This window comes from Corapipo altera, unplaced genomic scaffold (assembly GCF_003945725.1).
Source record: "Corapipo altera isolate COAL_440 unplaced genomic scaffold, ASM394572v1 67, whole genome shotgun sequence".
Lineage (NCBI taxonomy): Eukaryota > Metazoa > Chordata > Aves > Passeriformes > Pipridae > Corapipo > Corapipo altera.
This window is the reverse complement of record NW_020884906.1, coordinates 142994-170053: the sequence shown is the minus strand read 5'-3', so window position 1 is coordinate 170053 and position 27060 is coordinate 142994. Positions and strand designations below refer to the sequence as shown.

The 27060-nt window shown below is 41.6% G+C and overlaps 1 protein-coding gene and 1 long non-coding RNA gene across 2 annotated transcripts; both read right to left on the bottom strand.

Moving 5' to 3' along the window:
• Window positions 1-332: 332 nt before the first annotated feature.
• LOC113951292 lies at window positions 333-8343 on the bottom strand. Its single transcript, XR_003529101.1, has 2 exons — window positions 6197-8343; window positions 333-2840 (listed from the first exon to the last, which is right to left on the bottom strand). It is a non-coding gene; the product is annotated as an uncharacterized LOC113951292 (long non-coding RNA).
• An 8-nt stretch (window positions 8344-8351) lies between these two features.
• Window positions 8352-25636, bottom strand: PPM1F (protein phosphatase, Mg2+/Mn2+ dependent 1F). The gene is made up of 7 exons (XM_027652109.1): window positions 25461-25636; window positions 14969-15099; window positions 13740-13939; window positions 12240-12428; window positions 10959-11102; window positions 9952-10045; window positions 8352-8854 (listed from the first exon to the last, which is right to left on the bottom strand). Exons 1-7 carry the CDS (start codon window positions 25634-25636, stop codon window positions 8481-8483), a joined length of 1308 nt encoding a protein of 435 aa, XP_027507910.1. The 3' UTR covers window positions 8352-8480.
• Between the last annotated feature and the right edge of the window lie 1424 nt (window positions 25637-27060).

Genomic DNA, 27060 nt, shown 5'->3' with positions numbered 1-27060 from the left:
GACATATATATGGTATGCTCAATTTAACCTGCTGTGTTACTGTGGCCAGCTGGTAAAAGGAAAAAAGGAAAACAGATCAAATCCATGAATTGGAGGTAAACAATACAAGATAGTTTTAGTGACATTCATCTTTTTAAGCAAGCACGCTGTGTGATTCCAAGGATTGTTTCCTTGTAGTGCTTCCACTGGTTTCTTTTCCCAGAAAAGCCCTATGGAAGAAGGTAAGATGTGGTGATGGTAACCACTCAAAGATGTGCAACATGACCATTGTGGATCCAGCTATTTGAAGTATTAAAATGAAAAACATATTTAAGGAAAGAAACAAACAGTGCTTTGAATCACTGTACTTTTATTAATACTTCAGAAACATCAGATCCTACAGTGGTGAGTTATTATCCCCACCTGTTTCCAATCACTGCTTTGAAACAATTTCTTGCAATATGCAAATAGATACATGAGGCACTGTGTGAATACAAAAGTGACAATACAAAAAATCCCAATTAAACCTCATGCAATACATACATATATAAAAAAATACGGCAATGTAGCATAATACACACAAGCACTATTAGAACAATCCACGTAAATGAAAGTACAATATGCATAGCATTTAATGATCAGTGGCAACAGGGTTCTGGTCTGTGCATAAAACCAGTCAGTTCAAATAAGTTTTAAGAGACTAGATAACTGGTTAAGCCACAGCTTATAAAACCTGCTGTACTGCAGCTTTTCTGCTCAGGGTCACAAGTGCAGATTAGCATACAAAATAAATAAGGACTATGATTCTACAACACTTGGCTAACAGCTCCTATTTCAGAGCCCCTGGCCCTCTTACTTTCATTCAAGGTTCATTAACCAACACAGTGGCAAGAAATGTGCCTAAAGCAACAGCTCTGCTTTTGTACTATTTTAATACTGATAAGAACATATATTTTTAAGTCAGCAGCAGTAGCCACAGAGGTCTAACTTACCACTACGTAAGCACAGGACTGACATTACCTTACAGAGCAGACCCTGGAGAATGACACCGACCGAAGGGCCGACGAGCCGTGGGACTGCTCTGTTACCAGCCTGTCTGCTTGGCCAGCTGGGGTGAGAGAGAGAGAGCTGAGGAGGTGAAGGAAGTCAGAAAGCTTTTCCCCCACTCTAAACAGTGCAAATGTTTGAAAACAATCTGCAGGAACAAGGAAATACAGAGACAAGAATGTTTCTGGTCCTGTAATCAGGATGAGAGCTACTGTTACCTGAAATAAGCTTAAGTATTCCTATGGAATAACATGCAAATAACAGAATTTTCTTTTTAGACATCCAGTACTGGTCCATGCCAAAGACACAACAGCTATTGTAGTCTCTTATCTTCCTAGCTGACATAGCACTGTTTACACTCTGGTTGGTGTTGCAGGCCTCCAAAAATCGGACCACGTTCCCTATGGACACAGATGAAATTAAAATTATAAAATGGCAACTAAACTAACTTAACAGCTAACAGAGTTTACAGTCTAAGAAGCACCATGGTTGTGAGAGGGTCTGGGGTATGACAAAGGACATAAAAGATAGAAGAGAGAAAATTGGGAAGAGAATAAGGAGGAGACAGAGCAGAAACAGACTTTCAGAAGAGGAAGTTGAAAGTAGTTGAAGTCATTAAATTAAAAGTACTTAGAGTTAAAACTTAATACTGACAAAAAAGAGGCCAGTATAAACTTTTAACCCACAATAAAACAAATATCTTGCTATTATTAAACAAGGTGAAAGAAAAAAAAGATTAAAAAAAAAGAAAAAGGGGGGGAAAAAAGCAGCATTAATCATCCAATATTCAGCAGAATACCTTTTAACAAAGTTCAAAAGGGCAGCATGAAAAAAAGGAAATCATAGCATTTTATTGCCCTGAGAAGCTCCCCACAGGATCAGTCTAGTTCCCTAGCTATTATTTCTTTATCCTTGGACATCCCAAAAAACCATCATTGCTTAGATAAAAGGATAAATAGTTCCTAGAGGGAATGATGGTCACACCTTCCAGCTCCATTTGTCAAAGCAACAAACCTTCCACATGCCTAATGTATTGCCTCAAAAATGATAATTAACTTCGAGAAGCAACCCGATAGATCAGGAAGGACCAATGAAGTTCCTGTGCATGGAAATTCAGAACCATTTAATCATTAACAAGTTCAGTACTTGATATATTAATGTCCCCTGGCAATTAGTAATCAATAATCATAATCTAACTAGTCACAAAGCACAGATATATTCAACTGCCTAAGGAGCTGAATGTATCTTCTCTCTTCAGACTAAAAGCACACAATAAGACATAAAACTCTGACTGAGAGGAGTTTGTTATCAAAATAAGGCAGATGTTACAAAGCAGCCAAATTCATTTGCTTAAAGCAGTGGTTTTCAGTAGACAGTGCACTGCCAATTCTTCAAGGCTGCTTTTTTTATTCCATTGTTTGCACTCCAAGAAGCCTGAAAACATTTCTTTTCCTATTGATTTTGTCCTCTTCTTTGTAACAAAAGCTGCATCTCACTAAATTTTCTATGTGGCCAACACAGCTGGCTCTTGTTTATTTTTGTGTGCATCAGCAACAGCTTGGAAAACACATTAAACCAGGGACACTGAACAGCTTGTGAGTGTTCAGGCTCTGAGGGGTCACACCAAAATAAAGGCTTAAGTGATTCTCTGTAAGATTTTGGTTTCCTGTTCCATGCAGAGATAAGGTTATCTATCACAAGAACCTACCAGCTCATTTTAAGGCAGTATTTTAATAAGTGTCTCTGACAGACAGGTGTTCAGAGGTCCAGTCGCTCCTTTATGTTTCCATTTGATTACTTTTCAGCTGACATGACTGATAACAATAAAAATAGCTTTAGATAAAATAAACCCCAATAAACATATTAAAACCAACCAAAACACATGCAGAAAGTGTCTGGCTTAGTTCAGAGCTGTCAGTGCTGCAAAACAAATACTCCACAGGGCTGGCTGGTTTAGAGGCTCAGTTTAGTAACAGGGAGAGGACCAACTCTTGGTTTTGATGCTGTCTGAAAGGTTATGATGAGCTTGGCAGAAACCCCACTGCTTTTCAGCACTATTCAAATGCAACCGGACCTGTTATCAGCTTGTGTTTAGGGAGAATACATGACTTCATGTAGGTTGGGAAGGTTTGCACACATTTAAAAGCTCATTTTTCTCCTTCTCCAGCCCTTCCTGGATGGCATTTTGTTCATCAGGAAGGTTTGCTCTTCGAAAAGGGGAATGGACCACTTCTTCCTAGTAGGATTTTGTCTGAAGGTCGAATTGCAAAAGGGACAGTAATAGAACTAAGCAGGGAAATTTAATTCAGGCTTAACTAGAGCTAAATTATCCATGAATCATCTGCAATCTGCTCTGTTGTGGCTAACATCCCCCCACCTTCTCCCTAAAGCATTTGCTTGATACTTCAATACTATAAGACTAGAATAGACCCTGGCTGGTACTGTGCACTCAGTGCCTGCATCTGCAAGAATACGAGTAATTTACTCAACAGAGTCAAACTTACACAAAGACTGAAGCTGGAATATTAATTTAGACTTCACTGATTATGCCGTATATAGGTTGAGGGTATTTGCTGGTTACCATTTACAAATACCCGTGTTCCTCAGCCACCTATTTTGGAAACACCTTTTTGTTAGCTTTTAAGGCATTGCCTGGGAGGGAATCCTCAACCCCAAACAGCTGCTTTAAGCTACCAACTGAAAACGGGTTTTCCAGTGCAGACAGCCAACTTATCTCCAGAGCTGAGAAAGCAAGAGAAGCACTTTTCCCAACATCCAACAGAAAAATGGAAATTTTAGTGGCTCTTCATGACAGAAAGTTAGTAGCATTGGAAATTGTTTTTAAAAGAGCAGTATTGCATCTGACTCTGAATTCAGATAAGTGTCTATTAAATGCTATTAAAGTCATCAGTGTGATTAACACTATTCAACTGCCAACTCTCCTGTAACCACTCCGTGCCCAATTCCTCATCCTCCAGAGCTCATGGACACACCCCAGGGCGTTTCCTCACAGCAGCACTCACAGTGAGCAGGAGCTGCAGACCCTGGATGCTCCCTCTCAGCACCACTTTACGTGGGAGGACGCTTGGAAAAATCCATTTAGTAGCATTTGCTTCCAAGGCAGTGCTGAGGGGTCACAGTAAGTCACCTTGGACACTTTCAGTGTGATTCCTCCCTTGGCTGTTTGAAGACAGAGTTGCCTCAGCTGAGTTCTGCCTTTTTAATGGGTGTGTTTCTAATTCTTTCAAGCACTGGTATTTCGCTTTAAAGAACTGACATTTGTAGCTCCATTTTCCAGCCCACTTCCTTTTTAAAATAGGCATTAATAATACTTAAATGCATTCCTGTCTCTCTCTTTCACTCCTCCATCACTCAGAGGGTGGATTTTACTTAATCTCTGTTCTAAAAATTTGCCTGCATTTCTATCATATCTCGAGGGCAAAAAAAAAGCCAAAATGAACCCCCCCAACAAATGTCATTTGTAAAATTTTAATCTTGTCTGTGTCAGACCCAGATTTCACTGCCTTAGGTATGTGTATCTGTAGGAGAAGACAAGGCAAGGAAGGGAAGGTAGAAGTATGATTTACCCATAAGCTAAAGAGATATTGAATACCCACTAAATAAAATGACAAAAGCCAGTTTCCAATCAAGCAACACAAGAATTTAACTGTGCTTGGTTTTACAAATGCAGGCTCCTTTGAAGAGCAATTTTTCTTATGCTGGGTGCTAAAATGCAGCAGCAGACGTTCATTTTGAGCTTAGTAAGACATGAAAATACTTTCATTTTTCATCGAACGTTTGTCTTGAATCCTTCAGCTAACGTCTACAGCCTCAAAGGTTTTGGCTACACTCAAGAACTGCTTTTGTTGAAGGCCCATCAGAAAGACAACATGAAAAACACACAGATTACTCAATTTGTCATTAGCTGATTTGACACTGGTGGACAACTATTAATATATTGTAGATGACACTGGGAAGGCCCAGAGAGGCCAGAGCATTCTCTCATCAAAATTAGATCTTATTTTTAAATAAAGGAGGGAAGAAAAACAGAACAGTCAAGACCAGAAATCCAAGAAGCTTTAAGAGAAAAGGTAACATAGTAGATTAGTACTGTAAATTCAACATATAGCATCATTCCATATTTTGAACTATTTAGTTTAATTTCATACCTTCTGCTAGAGCTCCTTCCCCTCTCTCCTCACCACCCATATTAGTGGTTTTCCTTGTAACAGTATTGTGCGTTAGAGACTGTGGCTTCTACAAGTGATATCAAAATGAAAAATGAAACCAAAATTGATTTCTTGTATCACTGCCATCCCAAGAATAAGACCATCCTGATGATCATTTTAGAAGTGCACTTCCAAAATCCATACTTGCATCCTGTGTCATACTTTCAATATCAAATTGAAATTTTTTTTTAGTTTAAAACAAAACAAACAAAAAACCCCCAACAAGTTTCCATAGGTTTTGATCAGGCTGTCAAGAATAGATAAGACATCACCAAAATCTATTTTCCCCCAAAACTGCATTTGGGATTTTCCTGTAAATGACACTTAAAGACTTATTTATTCCACTGATGTGATTTTTGACCCATTACAACACCTGCAGACCTGACCAGACTTTTTAAAGTTAGTAAGAAGTCTCTGAAAATGAAATACTTTTAATCCACATTACAATCTGTGTAAGTACCCAAAGACATCTCAAAGAAATGAGGCACTAAGTCATTCAGAATGAATACATTTATATAAGGGAACAGCTTCACAGAATGTAGAATTTTTTCCCTAGGGCACAGCTTGAGAACTGGATTTTTTGATTGCTACAGGCAGCTTTCTAAAGGCCCATTTCACCTAGCTCCCATAAAACAAAAATTATCAAATTTGAAACAACAAAGGATATTCTCACAAAGCTGTAAGTATCCATTCGCTCAAGACTTTGTTTCCTCTGTAATGCAAATCTGCCCAGAAAAGGTCAAAATAAAAGGATCACCACAAAGAATTTGGCTTGTTCAGTCCCCTCCACCTTTGAGGAAGTCTGGCAAATGTCAGAAACTATTAAACCATACCATGAACTTACCAACACTTCACACCTCCCTTCATGAATACAATAGCTTCCCCCTCTCCTGATAAACCTCAGATAGCACTGAAATCAAACAATTCAGTGTGATTTTTACCATATTAATACTGAGAACTATTTCCAAGACACCAAGAGGCACTAGTGGTCATGAGAATTTAGCATGACATTGAATATCTGGGTTAGAAATCAAAGAGAGATGAGACGATAAATCCAAAGGGATTACTACAAAGGGTTTTCTCAACTGAAGTAGGTTCACTACAAAAACTGATACCCACCCTCTCAGGCTACCATCACAGAAAGCCTTCCCCACACATTTTAGGACACCAAAACGTAGGATGGAAAACTGCTCACATTCTTTTCAGAGGAAAAGCTCCCGTTGTTGCACAGCAAAACAAGGCAGTCACTCTCTCAGCTGCTGTGTCACGAGAGAGTAGCTCACTGAGCAGTTCCTACATTAAACCACAGGATCATCTGTAGCATTCCAGCAAAAACCTCAGCTCACTCGGGTCACTGCATTGCTCCACAGCAGTCAATGATCCAGAGACACTGGGGACACAACCAATGCTGCTCCATTCTTCCCCTGAGCCATCCCTTCTACCTAAATTTCCTCCCCAAGCAACATTAATGTTCAGCATATTTTAATCAACAGGACTGACATGTCGCAATAACATGTGCTTCTAAGTTAGGCTTACAATCTTGCTGCTAGATGCAAAGCACTTTTTGTTTAGACACTGAAATTAATAACAAATTTACCATTGAGCCTTCAGATCTTGCTGAGTCCCGTGAGCCAGGCAAGACAAAACACAACCAGAGGCTCTAGCACGGAATGAATGGAACAGTTGTGCAACACCTTCCACACTCATTAAGACTCTTACATCCTCTGAGCTTCACAGTTCCTTAGAAAGTTATCTAGACCCAAAGGTTCAGGAAGTAAGGCCAAATTAAGTATGCATTAATAAAAACTGTTACTAAACTGTTTCTAGTTTGTGTTACTGAATTTTCTTGTGGAGGACAGAAGTTACTTGTTTTTAAATGAAAGGCATAGTGACTCAGATTGTTACTTTATGATTAACTCACTACAGCTTTTTGCACTGGGCAGGGAGTAATTCAAGTGAAGCTTTTACTGCAAACCACAACATTTGGCAACAATGAAAGACGTGTTTTCTTGAAACCTAGTTACTACTACGATAATTCACAAAACTGAAACATTTAAGTGCATTACTGAAATAAAAAGGTCACATTTTAAAAACAGTAAAAGCCAGCTTATCATGTGATAGGCAGCCAGCAATCCTTGGGTGAAATATTTAAGGCACTTGAGGGTAGTCAGTTTTTTTATACCAGATAATAAACACAGAGCCACTTTAAAATTCCGGTTTAAATAAAAACCACAACAAAATAAAGTAACACTGCAAAACATTCCTCCAACTGTAAAGTTCAGAAAATTAAAAAGCCACTTACAATAAAAATAAAATTCTCCTTTGTTATAGTACACAAAATAGTGGCAGGAAGGGCACATTTACCTGCTTGAGCACACATACTGTAAAGATCTCTCTCAAATACAACCTGAGGGGTCCTTTCTTTTCAGGTTGCCAAATAGCCAATAAAGCACGTTTGTTAGGGAGAATAATCCACTGCAGTTAAATATCAGGTTCCAGTTTTTAAACCAGAGCATCGCAGAAAGCAGTTCACTTTCTATCATTTTCCCTGGGATTTTTCTAGTTAGTTTTCCTGCTCTTTTTCTGGAGCATCCAGTTTTCATTTTCTGCTCTCCATACACACAAAATTAAATGTTTCTGTTTGAATAAAGAGGCTGCACCATTCTTGTAATATCATCTTTGGTACAAACCAAAAGCACCCTACACAGCACTCTGGTCACCCAGTGCCTCACACAAGTGTGTTCCTACAGAACACACACAGGAAGAAATTTTCTGTGATGGGAACAGCTTCTCCCCTCCAACCTCCAAAGTAACATTACAATTAAATACAACATACAGTGTTCTTTCTAAGCACTAATTTAAATTTTCACTCAGAATTCATAAACAGGTATTCTTACCCATTAGCTTATACATATTATGGTTTCTTACCACTTCCAAGGTAGAGGGATATGACCAGCAGCCCTGGGACACACTTTAGTGTCTGCTCCCAGAGATGAAATAACTGTACAAACCTCCACGTCTGCTCAGTGTTTTTTGAAGGGAGGAGGAAGGAAGGAAGGAAAAGACAAATGGGAACATAGTAAAAAGGGTCTTGCCTTTCTGTTCCATGTTTGTCCATTTGTCATTTTTTCCTGATACATTTTGCCTACTGTATTAGAGGCTTCTTCAGTGGAAAGTAGTTCCTTATGTGAATTTATCTGAGCATTCTGGACTAAACAGACTCTGTCACTGTGTGGCTGCTGGCTTACAGCCGAGGAAATGAAAGGGTGAGCTCTGAGCATCATCATCAGCCCCAAGGCTCTTCGTGTCTCTGAGACAGTCTGCCAAGATGTCCTGGGGATGCCTCAAGAACACCACTAGAACAGTGATGTTGTCACTGGATCCATTCTCCTTGGCAGCAGCCACCAGTCTTTCTGCTGCTTTGAGCCCCTCTCCTTTGGTCTGCATTAAGTGCTCCAGGACCAAGTCTACAACCTCATAGGGCTTGATGGCATCAAAGAATCCATCACAGGCCAGGAGCAAGTAATCTTCTGAACCAGTCAGCTCAAAGGAATCTCCATCTGCATCCCCAGAGATATAGGGCTTCTGGCATATGTCACCTGAGACAAGCAATCAAAACAAAGGCTTTATTACTTCAAATGTAAACAGGCACTTCTTCACCCACCAATTGCTTTTACCGTCCTCAAGGACAGCCAGATCATATTCCAGAGGTACCTGATGCAGGATAAGAGTAGTCAAAAGCTATGGAATAAGCATGGAAGACCTTTGTCTTGGAACACTTGGAATCTACCTAAATCCAGTGGGTTGCTTTAATTTATGCTTTCCTAATTTTGCAGGGAAACTAAAGAAATTATTACTACGTTTTTTCTCTCAGAAATATATTTGTGCAAGGAGATGGCAAGGCCTTCATTTTGCAGGTGTGCCTCTTATACAGCCTTCAGCATGCTATGAAAATAAGATTTTTCTTAGCTATACAGATATACAGCACAATGTCATCAGAATCTGTGTTTAGTTCATCAGTTTTATATGGACACACTTAGTAAATATGGGTTGCTACCAACCCAAATAGTATTAATGCAAATTTATACTAATTTGTTTCCACTCATACATTACAGTTATCTACTGTATTGCCCATGTTTTTTTCTCTTTTTTGTCCTAATCGGTTAATAGCAAAGTAAGCTTATTTAAAAAGATTCTGGAATACTAAAATCAAAATACTCTAAATTGCTGGATATGTATGATTTGAAAGAGAAAGATCCACAGTCAAGGAGAAAGATACATTCACATGAAAGTGGACAAACTTCCCCAAAAAGCAGATATTCGGGCACATAAAGAAGAATAGATAAACATATATTGCTTCATCCACTTTTACAAATTAAATGCTACACATTTGTCAAACTACTACAAAACACCACAGTATCAAAGGAATTTATAAGAAGTAAAAAGCTTAGAAGTAGAAAAAAATTAGGATTATCATGGCTAGTACGTAAAATAAAAGAATATCCTGTGCTCACGGTAAAACCAATACCATGATGTATCTGCAGGTCATGTAAGTCCTATAGTTTGCCTTATGGGAAAGACAGTAAGAGTCGTTTATTATGTGGTTGATGCTGAGCAAAATACCATTTGCAATCTCAGGTGGTGTATTTCAATCAAATATAATCTGACATTTACTAATTCCTATGGTTTTTCTTACCAATTGCTCTGGAAACAGCCAAGGTACCATTAACCCGCCAGCAGTCCATGTAGGTTACACAGCCACCCAGAGTCTCAATCCGTGCTCTCTCATCCTGAAAAACAGGGGAATACATTTTTTATGCTGTTTCAGCTTCTGTATTTCTACTGTGAACACAGTAAGCACACACAGCAGAATCTACTGCAGAAACATGCACATAGGGTTACTGGAAACAAACCAATTCTTCCCAACCACGCTATGGCCTGGCCACAAAAAAGCAGAATTCTTACGTTTCTGTATTGTCATGATCTTTCCCACATGGATGAGTACTCTTTCCTGACACTTCTTGTCATCTCATACAGCAATTGGGTAAATATATTTGGAATGAAATACAAGATAACTAGGCAAAGTAACAATAGCATTTGCCTTGATACTTCTTTAACTACTCAGTTATTACAAATATTTATGCAATGAAGGCAAAGGGTCTTGCAATGCCAGCTAAACTTGCAAGGCCCCCATCCAATTTCATGTAATAACATATCTGGCTATTTAAAACAGATAGGAAATGCAATACACTTTAAGCCAGTTAGGTCAGTAGATTAGTGTTAGCTTTTCATTGACAGTACTGCATATTGTGAAAGACTTGCATTATGATAACATTTTAAATAGCTATTAATCTCGAAATAGTAAGTTATTTTGAAATAGGCAAATTTAAATTCACACACACACACACACAAATATCCTGTAAAAGTCTTTAATTACTACAAATTTCGAACAGACAGTCTGAGCAGGAACTGAAGTCAGGACTACCAGTACCATCAGTACTTTCAAGCAGCCAAGGTGCAGGAATCACCTTGTCAAGACACAGGAGTGTATGCAAAAAAAATTTGTTCATTCTCCAGATCCTCTCATACAATATATGTAATTATTTAAAGCACCAAACACTTAACAAGGCTTGATTCCAAAAGGTTTCATGAGAGATCTTGACAACACACACTTAGGAGAAAAAATTAACCAGTCAGACTTACTTCTCTTTCTGGTTTGTGAGGTTCCATTAATGTCACAGCTTTTCCTTGCTGCACCAGCATCACCTGTGAGTCCCCCAGCCACGCTATGTGCAGTTTGTTCCCTACAATCAACGCAGATACCCCTGTTGTGCCACTCCGCAGCTTCTACAGAAGGAAACAGGGATGTCTGGTGAACATTCAACATGCCCTACTAGGATATATGGCAATAGTGTAAACTCAGGTTTAATCACACTAAATGCAGCAGAGTAGACCTGCCAATCCTAATTCAGGTACATGAAAAAAAGGTACAAGATCGTAGACAAAGTTGAAATAAACTGTTTATAAACATATTTTCTAGCATGCAGGTGGTTAATACGACCTCTGTTATGTTCTTCCTTCTCTGCTATTAATTCCAAAACTGATCTAGGAGAATAAGAGCTCTATTGCTTAAAACACAGAGATATAGAAAAGCAAGAGGATCTGAATTTCAGTATTATGAACACTTCACAAACACACACAGGTCTCTCCAATCCCTTTCACATCTTCCACTCTAACACTAGAAACTACAGACACCTTGCTCCACATACATCCCTTTATCCTTGGGTATTTAAATAAGAATGTCAACAAAGGAAAGAATCTAACTGTCCTAGATAAGTGATTCAGACCTCATGGAGATGCTGGTCCCTCTTTTGTACCTAACTGACAGATTAACCATGAATACTTCCATATAGCCATAATAAAAGAGTTCTCAAATTGTGTAATAAATCATCCTCCCACTACATAGATTTGAACAAAGAATGTTCATCATACCAACTTGATTCAAAGCTGATCAATAAGTTTAATGAACTGAAGAGTCTGATTTAAATAATAGAACTCTTTTTTCACTTGCAATCACCTGTGACACTAATGGTGGCACAGGAAAGAGGAAGATAGTGACCATATTATAGGGAAGAGCAAAATATCTTTTCCAGATAAGAGGCAGAAAAATAGAACATCTAGAGGCTCCCCAATTTAGGCAAAGAGGCAGCAGTGTTCTCTCAAATAATTGGTATGTCAGAACCATTTAAACCACTTTAACACCTCTTTTCAATTACTCATCTTGAACTTTCAAGCACTGTCATTTTGATTTTCCTCAAAATAAGAAATAAGTTGATCAAAGAAAACCTTTACATGTAGCATAATTTCATAAAGAAGCTAGTGATTCAAAGAAACTGTACCGGCAGAATTTTCTGGGTAATACCACGTTGTCCAACAGTTCTCAGTGTTACTTAAATACAATGGAATTAATCTCTACCCACTCACCTCTCTTTTGGCTTTGAAAAGAAACATTTCATCTGTTTTCTGGAAAGAGCATTTCAAGGCCTCAGCTGGATTCTTAACAATCTCTTCATGTAACCCAACATTTACATGTAAATGGGTTGCTGAGTAATTGGCAGCATCCACTCCACCATGGCCATCAAATACCGCAAAGTAAGCACGGTCAACATCATCCTTTAGCAGGGAAGGAGAGAGGAGAAGACAGTTCATGTTCAAAAACAATACAGCTCGCAGACTGGTACCAACAAGCAAAGATTCTTTATTCTGGGCTTTCTTTCACACAAACAGCAATTTAAATCTGTTTACACATGTACAAAATGGATAAAATGGGTACTTTGCAAGGGAATTACTTTTCTTTGTTTACTGGTAGTCACTTAATGCCCTTGAATATAACCTGGAATTGAAACAGCAGATGGCTGGTTATGTAGGCCTACAGCAGTTTAATTAATTGGTATTTATGGTACTTATACAACTGCTGTTCTCCCCCCTTTTGTTCCTAATGTCATTGGATGGTTTGGGTTGGAAGGGACCATACAGTCTCATTCTAGCCCCTCTGCCATGGACAGGGACACCTACCACTAGACCAGGTTGCTCTAAGTCCCATCCAACCTGGCCTTGAACACGTCCAGGGATGGGGCAGCCCACAGCTTCTCTGGGCAATTGTGCCAGGGCCTTGCCACCCGCACAGTAAAGAATTTCTTCTTCACATCTCAAGTCAATCTGCACTCTTTCAGTTTAAAACCACTCCTCCTTTTCTTGTCACTACATGCCTTGTAAAAAGCCCCTCTCCCGTAACCCTTTAGACCCTGGAAGGTGCTCAAAGGGCTCCCCAGAATCTTCTCCAGGCTGACCAACCCCAGCTGTCTCAACCTGTCTTCACAGCAGAAGTGCTCCTGCACTCTCATCATCTTTTTGGCCTCCTCTGGACTCACTCCAGCAGGTCCATCTCATTTTTTTGTTGTGGGTCCCAGAGTTATATGCAGCACTTCAGGTGGGGTGTCACAAAGACAGAGCAGAGGGGCAGAATCCCCTCCCTTGACCTGCCGCCCATGCTGCTTTGGATGCAGCCCAGGGCACATTTGGCTCTATGGGTAGCAGGTACACACTACTGGGTCACTCTGAGCTTCTCGTCCAACACCCCAGGTCCTTCTCCCCAGGGCTGCTCTCAGTAAATATCTAAGTTGTGTCAGTCACAAGAACATTGTAACTCCAGCAACATAACACTAGGTGAACTTCCCACCTCCCTGTATCACTCATGACATGAAACCCAAAATCACAAGATCCTCCCTGTATCACTTCTTTATCAGGGCAGTAGTTGGCCCCCAGCAATCTGAGTCACTAAGTCCCTGCTCCAGCACAGACATGATAAATAACTTGTGGCAACAAATCTTTGCCATTTCACAGGCCATCCATCACTAGGCCATTGTATTTACAGCAGTGCTGAAAAGCTACCCAACTGGCCTCCCCAGCCATGTCCAGACTTACTGATAAACCAAACAGCTGGTTGAACTCTGGGAGCAGAACGTGGCGATCCTCCATTTTCCGTCGAGTGTTACGGATGGCGTGAATGGAAACAAGCAGGAACCGCTCCAGGGGTCTCAGTGATGGCAACTGCTTGTGCCACTCAGAGCAAATGTCCCGAAGCTTGTTAAAGAAGCAGCGCTGCAGCGACTCCCCATCCAGCACTGACAGCACAAAGACAAAACAGTCAGTGCTGTGCCCTGCGTTCCTACATTACCCCATCTTTTGGCCTGTCTTTCCTTCAAATTTCTTTCCTTACAGCTACATATACACATCCAGCACTCTGCTTGTACAGGCTCTGCAAGAATTAAAATGGGGTCCTGAGAGGAAGTTGCAATGGTAACTAGGATGACATCAAGGATAACAGCAGCTTCGTCACTTGCTAGTTCTCTTTCAAAACAGAGGCTTATCAAGTAGGTGCAAAATCATAAAGAGACCCAAAAGTCAGTCTGGCATATTAGACATAAATGTTATCATTACGTAAGTAAAATTAATAAGATATAATGGTAGGAGTTTCTCCCTACTGAAAAAAAAGAAAAGGAAATAATCAAGTGTTCAGAAAAGCCTTCAAGATGATATTGCTGTTGTCTTGGACACAAGGGTTGAAAAAGCATTAGCCTGGCTTTGGGTCAGTTTATGTCCTACTGAACCACTTCCACTGAAACAACAAGGAAGTCTGAGAATATAGGGAGGGTGGCAAGAGAAGAAATCATCAATAAGGCCAGTGACTACTGAGAAACTTGCCAAGAGAAAAATCTGGAGTTTCAGGATGTTCAAGTTGTGGAATGCCAGAGGTCTCAAAATCTGGTTCCCAAGACAAAAGCAAGATGGTTTATATGGATGAATTTAAGGTGTTGGCGTGGTTGCATATCAGCAACTGTGAAGATGCCACTGTCAAAACAAAGGAGTCTTAGCTAAGATCAGCCTACCAATGAGAAAAGGGCACTCTCTTCCTTTTCCAGAAAGCCAACCCACACGATCAGTCCAGGGCTCCAGACATCGCCTTTGCATGTTGCCCACAAAACTAGCACAGCTTCCTTTCATCTCACAGATACCCAGCAGAAGCAAATAAAGTTCTGCTCACTGCTGCTTGCCAGGCAGCCTAACCAAATAATCTGGGAAACACTTCAAAACACTGAGGTCTTCTGACAGACAGCCTCTGGGAAAACCACAGATGGAAAGAGTATACTTACAGGTGAACCTTTCCTCATCTCCTTCTCCCTCTGTTTCCACATTTTGCAGCTTAAATTCAGTCAAGTCTGTTTGGAGAACTTCATCAACGGCAGCATGGATCAACGATGCTGCAAGAAGTGGTGAAACACCTCTGCTGGTAAGAAAAGGAAGGGAAAGCAAAAGAGTGCATTAGTTTAAACTGAGCTACAACCTCACTGGGTATGGCTGGTGACCTCAGAAATTAGAGAACTTACACACAGTAATTCCAGCTTCACTAGTAAACTAGTAGAGGAAACCATATGTTCAATATTTATGCATACAAATCTTTAGTAAGATCCTTAGTTAGACAACTGCTTTCTCAAGAATGCAAAGAGGAAGAAGCATATGAATCACACTTTCAAACTGTTTCCTCACACTCCAGTCACAGATGGTACCTCCTTCTCTTGAGCTCTCAAATGGGAACTGCTACCTTCAATTCCAGCCTCTGAACACAAACACTTTGTTTTTACTCACTACACAGCGTTTCTTGTTTGCAGTCCCACAGTATCAAGATCTCTGTATTGTGGTACATGCAAGTCTCCAAAAGGTTACTTTAGACTCCTCTTCACAAGACAAGTCCTGCCTAGTGCTAACCTAACCTACAGCCCTTGTTGTTCAGTCTCTCCTCCCTGTAAGCTCCCCAGAGAAATCACCCAGGAAGAAGGTGCAAAGAGTCTGCACTGGGGACTAGGGCAAGAAGAGATTCCAAAACTTGTGAGTCAGATGAAGCTTTTAGGTAAGCATCTAGAAGACAATAACGCTACACAATCTACTCACCCTCTCCTGCATACTGAATGCTTTATTCGAGCTTTATAGGAAGCACACAATTGCTACAACGCCTTTGAACCTGTAAACAAGTAAGTCCCATCCAACTTTAAAATGGGGCTACTAGAAAATAACTCTTATATTCACTATATTCCCATGGCAAGCACTAACAACTACAGTACGTAACACACATTCCACCCATTTTCTATGAGCACAGTGAACATCCATAAGAAGCATTTTATCCATTGTTCATAGAGTGTTTGATTCCCAAAAAATATCAGATTGTACAACCAAAGAAAATACCACATTAAGGCACCTGCAGCAAGTCAAGGAGGAGATATTGTTTTGCCAGGAAACAGTCCAAAAGTCCTGCATAAAACTGGTTTGCTACAGAGGATGAAATGGAGGAAGCAACTGGTGTGTGCAGATGTTGCACAGCGATGACTGGTTTGTGTGTGTACAGCAAGGCAGGGAGGGGAAGACTGCGAGGTTTCAGAGGTTTTAGACCTCAGTGACAACAAGCTGAAATGCATTTTGCCATTGTGTTTCTGAAAGAGAGGCCTTGTCACATCCTTCCAGCCCTGTAGAGTACCTCCCGTGGCAGCAAACAGAAAGCATTGTGTTAGTCAGCAGGCTGCTAACACAGCCCTGCTTTATGCTCCGCGCTCTGTGGCACTGACGACCTCCTTTAATGAGTTATTTCGGTACTTCAAATAGACGGCAATGTGTTCGCAGCCCTTTCAGCGCTAGCTGCAGTCATGTCACATCAAGGGAAAACAGAAAGTGGCTTTTATTTCTTTTTAAAGGCTAATAAGTTTAGGGGAGTCATTCCTTTCCTAGCCTAGTTAAAGTAACAATGCCTGCTTATAATCGCTGACACTGATAGACAACCTTTTAAAAGGTCAGGCAAGAAATACATCCAAAGGGGATATGTCAACTCCCCCCTCCCCCAAAATCCTGCTTCCTGTTTTTGTTTGTATAGGGGAAAAAGAAAGAAATATGAAAAAATAAGCCCAACAAACAATGTCAGATGTGTAGCTGACGTTGCTGAAAGTCAGAAGCTTTAGTCAAAGCAGGTTTCAGCTCCAGGAGCAGAGAAAAAAAATATTAAGTGAAGTAGCTATGAATGTAAATGCACAGTGAGAGCCACAGCTTCGTCATCTTCAGGATTTCTCTGCAATGCTGGAGCTGAAAAAAAAAAAAAAAAAATCAAATCTAGCCTGGGTTTCCAGTTCAGCATCAGAAGAGGGCTTATTACTTTGATTTTAAACTTCATAGATTTATGCTTTCCAGAGTCCTGACTTGCAGAACCGGGTCCATAAAATGCAGCTTAAACAACAGGCAACCTCCTAAGTGCTGTAATTCACAAGTCCTGTATAAACCTCTGTTTACAGGATGCCTGTAACAAAGAAAAAGTTTACAAGTTATTATGTCACATCCTTCAACTTTTTCCAGTTGCCACCCAGTTCCTAAAAAGGAAATTCAGAGATTCCTCAGTACTGATACACTTCATTCAGCTTTGCTTCCTGTGCATTTCCTCCTCCTCCATAGTTCTGCAAATCTATAAAAAAATGCTTGTTTATTGGGATTTTGCCATGCAGTCAGCAACAACATGGAACAGTTGATTCTGACACACTGAACTAAATAGGTAGGGTCATTTTTCAGACCTTTATCTTTTGTCAATGTCAATTCTGAACAGAACATATTTGTGATTTCTTTGTAAGTTTTTTTTATAGCACTACCATATTGGTAAGACTGTTTTTTACTCCAGCTCAAGTAAATGGAGCTCCAAGGAATGGCATCTTCCATTCAGGTTCAGTGTTTACCAGTTCTAATTTCATCCTCTAAGTCAGAGACTTCAAGAGTTAACAAAATATGTGATTAGAAAAGAGTAAGAAATGCTGCTTTAGTTGAGAGCTACAAGGTCTCACTTGGCTGGAGAGTATCTGGAAGCAACCACAGTACCTACAGCAACGAGGGCAAAAGTAGAAGTCCACTGCAACTACTATATCAGACTTCAAACCTTTTCTGTAAGCAAAGAAGAATGTCATGTATTGTTAAAATCTTCCTTTCAAAGAAGCCCAAGACACCCTGGTGATGAGCTGAACCAAGCGTAATTTAATCTTCACGATTCAGAAGGAATATTGGAGCTGTTTCCTAAGTGGGAAAGCAAATGTATTGGGAAGAAGAGGGCAGCTGGTGGGGTGTGTTATGTGCAAAGGATGTTGCCTTAAGAGAGTCTTAGAAGAAGCATGTGTCAGCCCCCTTTCTGTGGCACATACAATACTAATTACCCAGCCCCAGCACAGGCTGGTAGCAAACAGACTTTAAATTTCTTTGCCACAGGCTATTTCTTTGCTAACAAAAAGGGTGTGTTTTGACCACAAAAGAAAATATTAAAAAAGAATTAAAGCATGTTGTAACAGTGTAGATGAGGCATGGTAGCTTCACCAGCAGCTGAAGCCAGATTGGCAGGGGCTGGAGCATGGAGTTTATATCCTCCAGCCACTCACAGTAAAATACAAGCCTCATTTCAAAAATCCAAGTAAGTGGTAAGTTAAAGAGTAAAGCAAGACTTATGCCAATAAAGGGCACAAACTTATATGCCATGCTTCTCCTTCAAAGATTCCATACTACTGGACACACACAGTACTGGTAAAAGGAGCATGCAGAGCTCCTGTTGATATACATCCCTTTGGGCCAAAACAAAGTTACACATAGAAGTAGAAAGCAATGACTGTATTTTGCATACTTTATATTTGGCATGAGTTACAGAACAGAACTTCTCTTCTTGTTCACCTTGTTTCTCTTCTGCAATACAATTCAGCTCTCTATTTTATTTCACTTCAGAAGACCAGCTGTCATGCCATCACAGCCACAGTGTAATCACGTATGTGAAGTCAAACATAAGACTGTTACTGACTCCTTACATACCAGTCTTCAGAAAGAAAAAACAGAATATAAACATGTTCCTTTGGAAAGCAGAAACCCAATAAGATCACTTCGCATTTGATTCTGTTTGAGTCACTCAATCCCCCATACACCTGCAGTGAATGTTGCAAACAAGTCACTAGTTCAAAGGTGCTCCTACCTCTTCTTCCCCTCGAATTTAAGAGGGTCTGCTCAGAAGCCTCCAGCAAACAGCTTTGCGGGTAAGGGGGAAGCATCCAGAGCATCAAAAGTCAGGCCACCACACCTTGGCCAGAACCTTAACTACAACTAGACTTTTTACAAAGGCTGGAAAAGAGCTGACAGACCTCCTGCTGTGCTCCCTGCCCACAGCTCCCAGCAGCTTTGAGGACACAGAGCAGTGCAGCAGATGGCAGATTCCAAACAGCTGCTCCTCAGCACTGGGAGCAGAGATCTGAGCTCTGTGTCACCTGGTGGAGGGTGGCACAAGCCTCTCCAGGACAAGGCCAAACACCCTGTGTTAACACAAAGCCTTCTGCTTTTTTTTTTTTTTTGGAAGGAAAAGAATTCAGATCCTCCCACCCCAAATACACACGTTCTCCCACAGTATTGTCAAGAAATCTGTTTATAGAAAGCGAAGCACAAGAGATTACCAACTATTGGCCAAGTATTGATCACTTGTCATCTTTCAAATTAAAAAAAAGAAAAAAAAAGTTACATGATGATGTTTCTAGATATTATTACCACAGTCACGGCAACAAAGCAGCAGTGGCACTGCAGGCCAGAACACCACTGTACGAGCCTCTTCTCCTCTCAGTGTGCATATGCATACACATGCATGTGTTGGGGAAAAAGAAGCGCTATATCTGCTGGCACAAGCTTGTCACATAAGTCAGCTGCAGCTGCTGTACATTTAAGGGATGATACATTTGCACACTTATTTGCTACAGAGGCTCTCTAACACCAGAAGATCACACATGGCACAACTCTGCCAGTAAAGCAACGTCACTGTGGACTCAGTGTGTGTTTCTAGCACGTTACAGCTCTATCAGCAGTGGGTTTAGAGCAGATCTGCAAATGCCAGCAGTTCTCTAGCAAGTGAAAGATCCTCTCATACTGCCAAAATAATAGCAGGTCACAAGGTTTCTCATAAACAAAAGCTGCTTGTATTCACTATTTTCTCCCCAGTCTGCTACTTTTATTTCCCTCTCTCTTTTTATTCTTATAATCAACTACAGAATGTTTCCACTCAAGCAGCATTAGTATTTATTAGAGCAGCACTCACAGTTCCCAGGGTGATGGTGACTAGGAAAGTATAAAAATATATCTATCTATCTATCTATCTATATATATCTCCATCCATCGAGGAGAGAACATCTGACATCCTAAAATGCACAGGAAGTTGTTTCTTGTGTTAATGACATTAGGTCTTTAAAGGAGATGAACAAGATGAAATCAAAACAAATACATAAACAGTGCCACACAGACAATTTCCATTTCTTATGTTTACACAAAGCAGGGCTTTTTCAGCTTTTCTTATGAAACTACGAGAAGCAGCAGCTTTAGAATCCAGAATCCATCTGTTCAGGCCCTTCAGTCATCACTGAAGAGTTCTTATAGAAAATGTGCAACAGAGAGTCACCTGCTACTTCCATTTTATTCTCAGCAGGAAGAAAAACCACACAGCAGAACAGGAGAGGTTTAACTCCACAAAAGCCACTTGTCAATTAAGCCCTAAACATGTTGTTTCAAAATTGGGTATTTCTTATTTTGATACCCAATTCAAACAACAACGGAAAGGGTGTTTCACAAATGTTACCAGAGCAAAATATGAAAGCTTTGGAAGACAATTTCAGTTTTCCAAGTAGAACCAAAGAAACTGATTTAAACATCAGCAAGCCAGCCCCGAAAGTTTCCTCATTGTTATAAATTTGATCTTTTTTTTTTTTTTTAGCATTTCATCAAGTCTTTTCTTTCTTGAATTGCAGGTGTCCCCACCCACATGCTTTTTTTTTAAAGGCAAAGTGATTCTTTCACAAAATTACTATTGGGAGTATCTTGTAACTGGGAAAACTCCCTGAGAGTTTTGAATTAAGAAACACACACTGATCACAAAATTAACAGTTTATCCAGCCTCTCTGTACTGTTGAAGGTAAGACAGAGCTGCCAAAACCTTTACTATCCAGACATATGTACAGTGTGGGCTGCACATCATTTCTCCCAAGCTGTGTATGATCCTGCCATCAGCTTTAGCAGCAGCAGTGGACAAACCTCACACAACAGAACACAAGCTAGTTTTGGTCACCACCCAAAATTACTAGAGCCAGTTTGTTAACCCTTTGCCCAATTAACTAATAAATAGCAGAAGTGCCACATTCCTCTTACACATTAACTTTATCGAAGCTACGAAAAACTGTAACATTGTTAATCCCAAACCAGTGAGAGAGCTGGTGTTCCAAAGCAGGTTGTTTCTGATAAGCCCACATTTGTTTCTGCTACGGAGCACAACTGGTTCCATGGAAACTAGAAGGTTGGTTTGCAGGCAATCCCACCTAACATTCACTGTCTTACCTGAACAGTGACACTGCAAACATGTGCCCAGCAATGAGAAGTATTAATACATTACACTAAATAGTATAAATTAGGAATAAGGAAGTATTTATTAAAAGCAGGGGTCTCAGTAAACAGGGCATTAGTAGTTTTCACAGAGGAAAGAACTAAAAAGAGTTTTAAGAAGAGACTGGGGAAATAAGAAGCAAGATAAAATTTCTTTTCTCCCTCTTCATGCTTACCTCACGTACAAACATCAAAACATCAAAATATCAGAATTGCTGAACTAACTACTCTGAAAGAAGGGAAAAGCTGAAAATCAAGATGCTAGGACCACACCTTGGGTGTGAGTGCTACAGTGTAAAACACAGACACAAAACAGGATGCTGAGGCAACACAGCAGATCCTTTGGGAGGGGGCAGAACGGGAAGCTCAAGTCTCCCAACTGTTTGTTATTGTAGCAAAGCTCCTCAAACAGGAAGGCTACAGGAATTTCACACTGTTCCTCAGATATGTCACAGGATGGCCATACAAGTTTCAGGTCCTATCAAGGGGCAGAAGAAATTTCTATATTTGGGGGTCTGATTTTATCTCATGTTCTGTTCCAGTGTAAGTCAGGAATGTTTCAGGTTGATTTCTAAAGCTTTGTAAGTAACTAATGGACTATTCAGTCACATTGACCTGTTTCCACAGACTGCTGGAACACACAGCTCTCACCCAAAGTGCATGTTAATTAAAATTCTGCAAAACAAGATCACTAAACCCGCCCTGATTCTTCAGAATTTTATGTACTGCAGTTAGGAGCAGGTAGTTCCATTGATTTAAATGAATTATTTGAAGCAGAATACTGCAAAGCTTCACTAGATTAGTGATTTAAGCACAAGGCCTGCCAGGGAGCAAAAGAGGTTTGCTGTCTTAGCTGGTGTTTGGCCATGGTAGCAGTTTGGAGAAGTTTGTTAAAATAATTCATTTTAGACTAGGACAGACATTCAGGAGGGTTAGTCTGAGGTATCCAACTGCTTCCATGTAAAGAGATGTGTGCAGCGTTAGAGAAGTAACAGCACTCAGACTCCTTGTTGGACCTCATTGATGTTATTCCTCTGCCCATTCTCTTCTCAGCAACAATCCTGAGCAGCAGTGGAGAAACAATGTTCCTCATTGCAAAGACACAGAGGTTTGTGCCTTCGAGCAACTGGAAGAACAAGCTTAACATCACCATATGTTACCTCATGAGCCAAGGATATTAGCTCAGGCCCTTCAGGGCATGACCCACACATCTGTGCACATGTGAATGAAGTACCTGACAACACAGAAATGAGAAGCAGAACAGCAGAACTGTGTGTCAGACTTGATTCCCAATAACGCTTTGATCTACAGAGAAATCCTTCATCCTTGCTAATCACCATGTAAAGTACATTCTGTGATGCTAGAGTGTTAGAGAAATGAAGGAAATACACTGAGGAAATACAGGGCAAGCATCAATGCCAGCAGTCAGTGAGGTACATCCAATAACATCTTCAGTGTTAAACCTCTTAGACCAACACTGTGATATTTGAAGGCGAGTATTTTCCATTGAGCTGCCACCCATGTGTTTGGGATGCTGCTGTCACAGCCTGCAACAGGAGATCACTGGATCTAAACTACAGTGACCCCTCATGAGGTCACTAATCTGGCACCACTTCTGCATCTTCAACAACTTTATACAGACATCTAAATGTCTTCGAAGTGTCATCCCCTCCCTTAATTTTCCCATTTTTTAAAATCTTAAACATCCTTCTTTCTCTTATCCCCTTACTATTCTCTCATCTATTTTATTGAGGATTTCAGGGATTCACATCAACTGAAAAGTTTATTTAACCTTCAAAACTGCATTTTGAGTTGATCCACAGTAGGAAACATGGGAAAGAAAATGTAATGTTTGGCAATTTCTCACACAATCAGACTTCAGTTTTAGTTCCTAATTACACAGTTTATGAGAAGAAGGCCGGCAATTTCAAAACACCAGATTTCTGGCTTGGCCTTAGGCTGTACCAGTCTTTTGCTGCACACATAAGAACTTAGCCTACCCAACAGGAAAATGCAGCCTTTCTGCATCTGCAAAACGGGGTTTCTCATTGTCACAGGAGTCCAAAACTGAGCTATAATTCTGTGGGGATCCCTATATTTGACACTTCAGGTATACTACACTATACCCAAACACATGGCTTCACACACGGAGCTGCCTGCAGCCAGCCATGAGAATTCAAAAAAATACTTTCCATATCTATTTCTTGTTTTCAACACATTTTGTGAAAAGAAGGATAAGTAAGTAGATTGCTGAATTTATATTCTGCTTTCCTTTCTTTAGCTATCTTTCCTTTCCCTTTTTTTCTGTTGCCAGCTGAGGACTTGGGCAGCTCCACAAAACAGGCTGTGTAACCTGAACTGGCTGCAGGGCAGGTATGTGAAAAATGCAGCTTCTGACACTGGCAGGCTCTGCTGTGTAAACACCGGGAGTGATAGGTGAGGTGAAAGCACTGCATAACCAGCATGTCTCTCGTGTTTCCCCTTGTTGCTGTGCCCACTAAGAGCACAAGAGAATGTTAACAGATATGTAACTCAGAAATACTGATTTTTAAATCACTACATATGTTTGAATAACATATCCCATAACTCTACAGCTGCATACCCTCCTCTCTTAAAGAACTGTAGAAAACACCAGCCTGGCCCACGTGGCAGAGGGGTTGCCATGTGATAAGTATTTGTTCAAGACTGGCATTACCCTGTTCTTTAAAGCACTCACCCGGAACCACTCTTGCTCCACAGAGTTCAAAGATTCAGTATATGCAGTGAATTTGCAGTTTCACAGGGGAATGCAACAGCTGTGTTTTGTTCAAGAGCAATTTAGTCAAAGCACAACTAAATAATGCAATAATCATCTGGGTCTTTTTAAACTACAGCTTAAAAAAATCATATTTTTTTTGTATGCATTTCTTATCTTCAGGTTTAGGCATACCATTTAACTGAGTGATATTATGTTCCGAAGCATCTCTGTAATATAAAGCAAAGGAGTAACCTGATTGTTTAAGGCAATTTAAATATTTAAAAATCACATATACACTTTCAACAACAACAACAACAAAAATCTATCTGGAGTTTTTAAACTCACCAAATGGTAGTTAGAGAGACAAGTAATTCAAACCATGTTCTCTACCTATCAAATTCCAGTAGTAACCAGGTAACATTCAGCATATACCTAACCAGAACCGGTCTCCCTTCACTCCCTGACTTCACACTCCCATTACCACAACACAGTCAGACCACCACTAAGATTCTTTTAGACCACCCACAACCCCTGTTATTGACTCTTACAAACAGACTGTGGTAGGAACTTTATAAAACCTGGAATGCATAGGCCCTACTGCTCAAGTGCTTCAGAAAGAGAGAAAAGTATAAGCAGACAAGAGGTTGGATCGAGACAATTTGCTCTCGATGAAGCAGTAATTTGCCAAAAGTAAGTCTCATCTAAATTCTTAGCAGTGTTAAAGTGTAAACCATTCAGGGTGAAGGTTATAAGAGGTGTCTCCCGAAGTCAGGGGATGACAGAGACACTACTGATGAGTAGCTGTGTGTTCCAGCAGTGGTGTGACTACACTCCTGAAGTTTTGAGAAAACATCCACTCGAGAAACCCACACAAGCACATCCCATTCCCCGGGCCTCAGGAGGGCCGAGGAGCTGAATACCCTTGTAGCTGCTTTGCTTCTTACCCCTGACAGCCCTGCGAGGCCGCAGCTCACAGACTCCCTCCCAGACTTTCAAGCAGACCCACACAGGTGCCGTTAGGGGCTTGAATTCCCGCTTTTGGTACTTCCACCACAAGAATCGCCCCATCGCGCTAATTGCAGGCTTGTAATTGAATCCCTCCTGCACCCGGAGCGGCAGCGGAATATTTCTGAAGTGCACACACAAATAATATTATAAAGGCACGGGGCCGGGGCGGCAGGCCTGTGACAGAAGCACGCTGTTAACAGTCACAAAAAGCAACAAGGAGGGTAGTAATAAATAAACAAATAAGTCTCCAAAGGTAACATTCCCCGGGAAACGCTGGGGGCTCTCCCCCGCCTCAGGCGGGCCCCGCGTCAGGAGGAAGCGCCTCCCGCTCCTGCACCTGCTGCGGCGGGGCGGCCCCGCTGCCTCCCGCCCGCTGCCGGCGCTGCCCCCTGAGGGAGCCCGGCCGGAGCCCCCCGCCCGCACCGCCGCCCCCTCACCTGTCGCCCAACAGGCTCCTCGCCCGCTCGGCCAGCGCGCCAGGAACCTCGGCCCTGCTCAGGGCGCCGCTCCCCGCGGAGCTCCAGGGCAGCGGCTCGCCCGGGCCCAGCGGGGCCGGGAAGTCCCTGAGGAAGGAGCCGAGGGGAGCGGCGGCCAGCCCCGGTGCCCGCGCCATGGCGGCGCCCGCTGAGGCGGCGGGGCGGGACCGGCTGGCAGCGCTGGCGGCCCTCAGGGCCGCGCGGGGCGGGGCCTCCGGGGCGGGGCCAGAAACACGTCGGGAACGCGGGGATGGAGCGCGGGGGTCCTGGTGCCGCGGGACGGACGGGACGGAGAGATTTCTCTGAGGACAGCTTCTGGTGCCCCTCTTCCCCGCACCATCTGCCATCAGAGAAGGGCTGAAAGCAGCAGAAAGGTGTTTCCCAGGGACGCCTCTTCCCCGAGCTCTCCCGGTGCTCAGCGCTCACAGAGTATGCTGAGTTGGAAGGGACCCATCAGGATCATCGAGTCCAAGTCCTGGCCCTGGGCAGGACACCCCAAGAATCACACCATGTGCCTGAGAGCGTTGTCCAAACGCTTCTTGAACGCAGACAGGCCTGGTGCTGTTACCACTGCCCTGGGGAGCCTGTTCCAGTGCCCGATCACACTCCGGGGGGAAGAAACGTTTTCTGATACCCAACCTAAACCTCTCTTGACTCAGCTTCATGACATTCCCTCGGGTCTGAAATCTGCCAGACCCTGTGAATGGCTCATCCTAAACACTTGAAATTCTCAGCACTTTATTTCCACTGGGACTAGCACTCAGCTCAGAAGCCATGGAGAATGACTAATGACAGGTTCCCCACACTTCCAGGACCATCTCCAAGCACGACAGAAATCCCAGCTGACAGACAGCTCCCAGCAGCAAGCTGGGCACACAGGGACATTCGGAGCAGTAGCCTGGTGTACCAGACCAGACTACAGGAAATAAGAGGATTTGAACTGAGTCAGTACAAGCAGCCTGAAAGCCATTATAGTTTAGGCCAAGACCTATGACTCTAAGGCACTACAGCAAGATGATTTTTTAAAGGTGTGCTTCTTTCTAAAAAGAAGCTATTTGCTCCAGGATAAAGGACATGGAAAGACTGGTTTTTACCAGAAAGAACTAAAAAATCCACCAAAACCAAAATATCAAACTACTGAAAAAAACTTTTACCTATGGCTGGATCTTTTAAGCAACACTATTAAAACATAGTTCATGTTTGAGCTGTAACTGCATAAACATTTGATCAGAGGAACAGGCTTGGGGCTGTGGAGTTTGGGCTGTGTTCTCTGGTTCAGTTAATGCACACACAGTAGAGTTGTACATTACCCTTGTAGGGTCTTTCCTCTCTGTTGCCAGTAAATCCTGTGTCAGGTTGCTCTCCACATTCTGTGTTCAAATGCAGCAGCCTCTGAACTCTCATCCAAACACAACTAGTACTGACACTGTTTTGGGGGGACAGGTGACACAAACTGTACTTGACCAGACCATCAGACATGCTCAGCCATGCGCACATGGAAGGAAAGGAGAGAGTATTATATATTTGTACAATTAGATTTTGCAATGTTGTACCCAGTGTC